This window comes from Heliangelus exortis, chromosome 2 (assembly GCF_036169615.1).
Source record: "Heliangelus exortis chromosome 2, bHelExo1.hap1, whole genome shotgun sequence".
NCBI lineage: Eukaryota > Metazoa > Chordata > Aves > Apodiformes > Trochilidae > Heliangelus > Heliangelus exortis.
This window is the reverse complement of record NC_092423.1, coordinates 36,370,089-36,378,377: the sequence shown is the minus strand read 5'-3', so window position 1 is coordinate 36,378,377 and position 8,289 is coordinate 36,370,089. Positions and strand designations below refer to the sequence as shown.

General features: G+C 40.0%; 1 protein-coding gene across 11 annotated transcripts in view; it reads right to left on the bottom strand.

Annotated features, from left to right (window-relative positions):
* Nucleotides 1–6,362: 6,362 nt before the first annotated feature.
* SATB1 (SATB homeobox 1) overlaps nucleotides 6,363–8,289 on the bottom strand; it is a 93,280-nt gene continuing 91,353 nt past the window's right edge. For 8 of the 11 annotated variants that reach the window (XM_071735540.1, XM_071735545.1, XM_071735539.1 and 5 more), the window contains one exon: nucleotides 6,363–8,077. In XM_071735540.1, the coding sequence (XP_071591641.1) occupies nucleotides 7,595–8,077 (483 nt within the window). In that variant the 3' untranslated portion in view covers nucleotides 6,363–7,594. The remainder of the gene's footprint in view (nucleotides 8,078–8,289) is intronic. The other 3 variants (XM_071735542.1, XM_071735541.1, XM_071735547.1) reach the window with 1 other exon arrangement.

Here is an 8,289-nt window from a genome sequence, read left to right as displayed (position 1 = left end):
CAATCTGAAGCCAAGCCCTAGGGCAGAGGGTGGCAGATGCTACACGCTGGAGCAGTGCTCCACAGGACACGATGCCAGCCTGAGGGTCTGCCTGCACAGGAATGATACACTGGATTAGGCTATTCACCCTGGCTTCAGGAATGAGCTGCATCAAACGTGAAATGCAATCACATTGCTTTGATCTGCTTTCCCACGGTGCTTTTTTTGCCCAACTGTGTGCTTGTAAGTGGTGGTGTGCCCATGTGCCACACAGAGCCCTAGAGAGGTACCTCTGGCCGCAGCGGCCATCCCTCTGCTTCTGGCTCCCCAGAGTGTGATGCAGAAAACCCAGTTTTAACTGGAGGATACCTGGAATCAAACCAGTACTTTCCTGTGATTCTTCTCCCAGCCTTCCTGTAAGGCACCCTAAAAAGCTTGGAGAAGGTATCTCATGAGGGGATGATGCAAGTAGATACATCTAGGGTTTTTTCCATCATCCTGGTAGCCTGCACTTATCTTTCCCCAGTGTGAACCTTTCTGGTGGGCTTTGAGGAAGAGAAAGGAATAGGTCAGCTGAACCTGAGTGGTTGTGGAATGTGCCCATGGAAGTTGAAAGAAAGGTGGTACCACATGATAAAAAATCCCCCAGTTTTGTAGATGAACAAGGTCAAAGCAGCCTTACTTTACTCTTGCTGCAGTTATAGCATAGCTGTGAATAGAGACTGCACTAGTAAAATGGCAATGACCAAAATGATTTGGGTAAAAATTTTTATGCTGGCATGTGTGGGAGACAATGTTTTGTAAATACGAGGTGACCTACTCTTCAATGAAATTATTCAGATCAGTTATTTCAAAATCTGGTTATGAACAAAAAAGGGAATCAAGCACAAAAACCTGACCAAGAGCGCAGTGCAAATTTCAGCCCACTCAGATTTTTCTCACTTATGACTGGGAAGGAGTTAAAGCAACCATGCCCCTGGATGGATGCTGGGCACTGTCCACATGGATGCCACTGCTGGGCCACAATGAAAATATTATAGTGTAATATTCACAAATTGTCTGGCACTACAGAGTGGAAAGAAGTCTTTAGCCTCTTTAAAAGAAGGTCACATCAACCCTTTGATTTCACAAATGGTTTGAACTCTTTTTAAACCATTTGTACTTTGGTTGAAGAAGTGCATATAGCAGTGAATTCTGTTTTTAAATGTGTGGGAAACTGCTCCCTTTTTCTGGTGGTTTTTTTTTTAAATCTTTCCAGCTGATAATTTGAAACATTGCCTCTAGATATGTTACGAGAGATTTAGACTTTTCTTTCTGTATTCACCTCCTATGCACTGCTTATGATTTGGCAGGTATTTGCGAGAGAGGGAAGCTAGCTGCTTTTGCAAGCCTTCTCTATTTAATCTTTCCTCTGCAACAACTCTGTTACTCTTTTCACTCTTTCTGCATTTTTGTAGTACATCCAGTATGTGAACCACAGTGCTCCTCACTGATTTTTTCCTCTTGGCTAACTCATATCTCCTTCAATTTAAACTAGTCTTGCAATTCTGCAGTCATCTCTAGGCATGACTGCCCCCAGTAAGTTTGTAGCTAGATATTTCTACTCACCTTTCCTCCTTTTCTGTCTCCTTCAGTCTCTCAGCTGATATTAAATCCTTATTAGGCTGAGGATATAGTGTTTTGTCTACTAAGGCAAGCCAACAACACCACCCATACTTATTTCTCAGTCCAAGATGTCATGCTGATAAAGAATCACTTTTCCTATGCTTTTGGAAGGACATCCTTGTCTACCTTTCTCTGCCATGGTTTGCTCTAAGGCAAATGGTTTTGTAAATTGCTTTCCCCAGGTAAAGAACATTGACTGCAGATGAAAGGTTGTGTTCAGGCTGATGATGGGAAAGATGTGTTAGGCCATTTTGGGGCATTCTACATGCAGGGGAGCCCTCTCAAAATAATGAGGGCTGTGGGCAGTGCGTTAGTTATCAGGACAGCATCCTTCTTTAATATGAATGTGGAAAGGCAATGTCTGCAAGGCTGGTCTATAAAAGGCTGTTATTTTGTAATATCTAAAACAAAATAGAGCACTCTGCTTGCTGGGACAAACTTCTCTGCAGTGTTACTAGGACTCTGCATGACTTTTTGCTGGCCGAAACAATTTCAAATCATTGCATCCACTGATCAGAGATTACTATTGTAGTATGAAAACTGTTTCTGAAGCCTCCTGGGGCAACTTATTTACCCGAAAACTTCAGAACTGTGTGTGCTTGTATAAACCTGTGTGCCCACAGAGGTAATGTTTTTTTCTATTCTCTTGCACTGCGATAAACATCTGGACTACACAACACACTTGATTTTTTTAAACTCCTGTGGCACATCTAGTTCAAGGAGGAGCGGGGCTGTAGGAGACAGCTCAGAAAAGTAGGTTCGAGACTGCAAGCATGCTGCCTCTATTTGGATGGGATCCTGGAGGAAAATGAGAGGTTTTACAGCTTGGATGTTGCTTTAGAATGTTGTCTGAGTAAGCAACTAATCTGGAGAGTCCTAACTGCAGCTGCCATGGTTCCTGTCAGCCTGCAGCTGACTCAGTCCTGCATGTCCTACACACAGAGACAGTACCAGAGAATAAACTGTTCGGGGACCTCTTTTGCCATGGACAGCTGAGGAGGCTTTTGTGTAATCCTAGATACTGCTTGCCAAGGTAAATCCCATGTTTGGAGACCATGGTACATTTGAGGTCAGGAACATTTTCTATGGAGTCTTGGCAACACCTTGAAAGAATTCTGAATATCACTGTAGCACGGCTTGCAAAAGGAGCCTGTTCCTCCATGCAAGTGTAGCTATTGTGACTTTACTGATGTTCCTGTCTTTCTCTGGCACCTTGCTCTTTCCTTTTCCTGCTCCTCTCTGGGGTGCACATCCCCTTACTCCTCTGCTCCATCAGCTCAGAAACTATTTGCTTGCTGGTGCATTTGCTCTGGATGATGCTCTCCTTTCCAAGGCAAGTGGCCTATTCTAGTGACATCAGGTACAGACAACCCTTGCTGCCTCAGAGTAAGCTGTGGCACATCCACCTGAGCAGCTGGCACATCACCAGGAGAGATGACATTTGGGCAAGATAACCCAGAGCAAGAAGGTGCCCAGGCCAGGCCAGTGTGAAACTATTGTGGCGTGGGATAGTGGGACAACTGCCAGGAGCTGAGCAGCCGGGAAGGCTCCCGGATGAACGTGAAAGCAAACAGACTCCCTGCCAAGCAGCACTACTTCTGCTCCAAGGAGGATCACTTATTGCTGTTTGAATTATTAGCTCATTTGTTGTAGTAAAAGACTGTGTGGACACAAGGCACAGTGAGGAGACCAAACTAAAATTACATCTGTGCACAAAAAAAGGGCCTGGGAGTATATTTATATCCCTGCTTTGCTATGGGACTGTTATTCAAAGAATAATATAAATCATTATGTAAAAATCAAAATACCTTTGGTCTCTGCAAGGCACCTGACATCAAAGCACAAGTTCAATAAGTTAAGCAGAATTGCTAATAGTTGATGCTCAATTAGCTCTTCTGTGGTATCTAATTTATACTGCTCTTAACACAGGGGGCAATTTCTTTAGCAAATGAACTTAGCAATGTTTGGTGCTTTCCAGCACACAACAAAGTATTGACTCACTGAAATAAAATCACTGGTTTGGGGGAACCTTGCCTCCTTTTCCCATTTGCTGCAACTCCCCAACTTCAAGGCAAAATTAAGTAAAATTATTTACTTTAAAATCTAGACATTATTCTCAGTGTCATTGAACCAATCTAAAGTAGCTGTTCAAATCACAAATCTAAGTTACTTCATTGTAAGGTAGGGAATCTTTATAATGTTAGGGAACCTTTGTTTGTGTGACTAGGGCTTGTGACTGTCCCCGAGCCATGGACTTCTTAAGAGTCTGGGGCCTCTTTGGTTTACTTTCCATCTTGAAAAAACACTGGGGATTCTAGCATATACACATAAATCTTGTCAGTTAAATACAGATTAATGGGAATCAGCAGGGAGTAAAAATACTCCACTTTTTATGGTAAACACCATAAAACATGGTAAACACTTCAGTTTTACAGCAAAAAAATAAGTTTCCAACCCCATTCCAACCCAGAACTGTTCCCTCTTCTTTAGGCATTTGGCTTTCTTTGCAGCTACATTTTTTCCCCCAGCAATATTCTTTCCCCACACTTCCCTAAGTATACATGAAATACTAATTTCATACAGTCCTACTCAATGAGTCCCCAACTAACAGTGTCTTGATGTGTCAGTCGGTGTTCTTTGTTACAAAAGTCCAGCATGATTTCTTAAGCTCTGGAGAAATGGAAAGGGTGTTTTTCTTCGTAGAATTACACCAGACAGTGAGAAAAAGGAACAGAAAAGGACTTCAAGGAAGTAATTTTCTAGATAGTCTAACTGGTCTATGAGTCAAAGTAGCATTTAGTACCTTAACTCCTAACAGTATGTATCTCCTACATCCACACAAAGATGGGATCCTTAACACACATATCACTTTTGAAGATGCTGCTAAGGATTTATCAAAAATGCTTTTGGTCACTTAGGCCAAGTTAAAAAACTGTACTTGCAGCTCACCCGCTGAGACAGAGAAAGGCACAGTTTCAAACCTCTGTGCAGATAATATGTGACTGCAGAAGCTGAACTACTTGGGAGATAACCTTTGCTAGACTAGGAGAAAGAAAAACTAAGCTAATGGAGAAAAAAACAGATATAATAACCATCTGCAAGCACACATGGCCTCTACTTCAGCACCCATAAAATTTAAAAGGATTAAAAAAAAGGAAATTGCTTTCAAAATAGCAAGGACAATTTTATAAACATTTCTTCTTATGCTTTTATAGGGTGTTAGACTTGTTGGCCCCTTTCTGGTATTAGTAATGCTGCATGTATTAGTTTTTAATGTGAAGAGAGGTATATTCCAGCAGTCTTTTCTTCATTTTCCCTTCTACCCTGCATATGCATGCATATTAGTTTACAAATTTATTTTTTTTCCTCAGGTAGCCCTATTGAAATTGTCACTTGGCACTTCAGCAAGCCCAAAAGTACCAGTGGTATTGTCCTGCACATTGAATCAGCATGCATTGCTTGGCCTATATTTCATCCTGTCCCATGGTTGTGAACAGGCATCTGTCCTAGCTCCAAGTGGCTGTCCAACCCAAAGATCCCACTTGAAATTAGTGAAGAAATCCAACATTGACTTCTCAGGACTAGGCTTAGGTTCTCCCCTGTTGCAACCATCAGAGCTTTGGGCTATCAATAGATTTACAGCTACTGCAAATCCCTTTAGAGAAGGCACAGTTTGACTGTCCTCTTGGACTGCAATTGCCAGCTTACACATCTGTGTCCCTCCCAAGGCTTGTTTCCCTCCCAGAGTGTTGCTAGGGCTCTTTTACCTGGACTGCAAACCAGTCCCAAATCATGGTGCAAGCCAGCCCAGTCCTGGCTGCAGCCAAGAGATGATGCAGCTGGGAGCTCCTCGATGCATCCCCAGAGAAGCTGCCTCAGAGGAACTGGGCAACTTCCAGCACTTTTAAAACACGTGGAGTGAAAACCTGCTTTGTTGACTAGTGTGTATCGTAAAGAATTGAATGGACCTAAAAGGAGAAATATGCTGCAACCTGAGACATTTGTGCCTTTGAAACTCTTCCTGAGTTCTGCAAGCTTTTAGTCATTTCAGAAGAGCTGTGCTGAATTCAAACCCTGATTCCCATATGGGAGTAAGTTGTTGCCCTCCTAGGAAAAGAGAAGAACGTTGTGTACTTCACAACTTTAATCAGTAGATTTCTCTTTAGCCTAGACATGAGCTTTGCATAAATTCAGAGCTCACCAATTGTTATGGCTTTATCAAGAACCTTATTGGTGATCAAGACAAATAATATAACTTAGAAGGGGACTGCTATATGCAAAGTCCATCTTTCCTACTTACTTTGTGACTATTAATGTGATTTTTAAATGTTCATACATAATTGCAAAGAATAGTGTTAGCATAATTCTACTGTAAAATAAAACCAGCTGTATCCATTATAAGTGCATTACTGCCAGGAACTCTAAATATGTTTATGCCTGATAGCCTTTTGACTCAATAATATCCTGCTATCTCTGTTGGACAGGCAAGTTTTTAAACCAAGAAAAGACAGGTTATGATTTTCATAACCAAACTGTGTTTCTTTTTGAAGTATGTTGCCTAAATTCAAATTTTAAGAAGGTCATTATAAAAATCTGCCTGTGATTTTCAAGAAGAACAATTGAAATGTCATCTTCAAAGTGGGGCAAGAAGGTACAGTGTGCACTAAGAACAAGTTATTCCTCCCAGATATACACATACGCAGACAAACCCTGCCATATCATACCATACAAACAATTTTAATTGTGTAGTTACAGTCAATAACCACTCCTAGTCAGAACATTTCTGCATAAAGAAAATTGTGATACACTTATAAAAACAGCCAGCTGTAACAAAATAACTGGTGTTTTCATAGCAATAAACTCATAAAAAAGAAATACACCTTTATACAGAAAATTTATACAGCTGTAGCTTTAAAATTGATTGTAAACCAAAGGAAGACACATTGCAAACATCAATTATTTTCACATTAATTGCATAAGTTTCTAAGGTGATCTATTAGTTTTATTTACCTAAGCTTATTTGCATGATAGTAAAAATTGCATACAACAATAAGAGTGAAGCTTATAGTATGAATTGCTTGGATAACATAGAGCACTTTTTATAGGCAACTGTGTAAAGCACATTTTCTCTATTTAAAACTTTTAAGACACTTTGTTTTACTGCCCATCAAAATACATTTATAAATAGAAAAAAAATCAGTATGATAACAAGAGAAGCAATATTACATTTAACGGAAACTTCCAAAAAAATTAATTACAACATGATGCTGCAGGATCTACAAATAAATAATGAGGACTAAATTGTGTTTCACATTTTCTTTTTCATTTTCTTTAAAACCATGTAACAATGAGAATGGAAAAAAAAATACAGTGACCTTTATTTCCAAAAGAAAACAAATCTGAATTACGGCAGTGCCATATAATACAAGGCATTTGTTGGCATATGTTATCTTTAAACTGCATTCCACAGTCTATAGTTCTTTTGTAACATACAATAGAACAAGAGTAACAAACTCTTCTTTATTTTACTTTTTTAAATAAATGTGAGTTTCCAAAGATCAAGTGTGGAGTGCTACAGTAATAATTAAAAAAACAAGAACAAAACAGAAACAAAAAACAGTAAATCACAAAAGTTGTAATGCTTGTCTGAAGGCTCCAGAATCAAAATCACTGGTATCATGCTTATTGGGTACACTCACAGTGTATCCAGTGAACACAAATTAATATCAAACAATCCTCAACGCTTCATCTGTTGCTGCGAAGCAGTTTGTAAAACAGAGTAAAACATCTAGTGCAGTCTGAATTATCCTTTTTTCAACTTTTGTGCAAGTTTTGGAAGATTCATTGGCCAAACAATGAATAATAAAGGTTTTTGACAGAACGCAAGATGGAATTTTCATTTCATTAGTAAATACCAGTGGCACTGTTGAAAGAAAATAATACTTTTAGATCAGTCTTTCAATTCAGCATTAATCTCTGTGTTCCCTTCTACTGATAACTCTTCTTCTAGTTTAACTGAAAAAAGCGTGTTTGCGTTTTTGTCTTGGATGCTGTCTTCTAAATCCTTGAGCAACTCTTCTTCCTTGTACTCCGCAACATCCACCTCCAAACCGGAATTGTCCTTCAGCTTCCCGTGGTGCTTGAGATAATATCGCTGGTTCTGAAAGAACTTGATAATGGTGTACTTGGGCAGGTCAAGCTGAGCAGAGAGAGTCTGGATTGCTTCTTCATCTGGATACAGGCCTACGTCTTGTATGAAACTCTGTAGGATCCCTAGGGCTTCAACAGAAATCTTCGTTCGCGGTCGGGGCTTCTGACGATTTTCATCCTCGGATTCAGCTGGTGATGCTACCGTCGGTTGCCTTGGGGGTAGTCTGGGACCCGGTTGCTGCTGCTGTTGCTGTTGTTGCTGTTGCTGCTGTTGCTGCTGCTGCTGCAAGACAAAGCAGAGCATATTTTTTTTTTTTTTTTTAGTAAATGTATTCCTGCCCGTATTTTATTATACCAAGAAAATCCGGGGGGACAAATTGCAAAGCTATAAACAAAGGTTAGTAAGTTTAAACAACAAAAAAGAAAACAAACCAACCAACAACAACAAAAAAAAAGGTCCATTAATGCTGAAACAGAATTCAAAGATTACTTGTA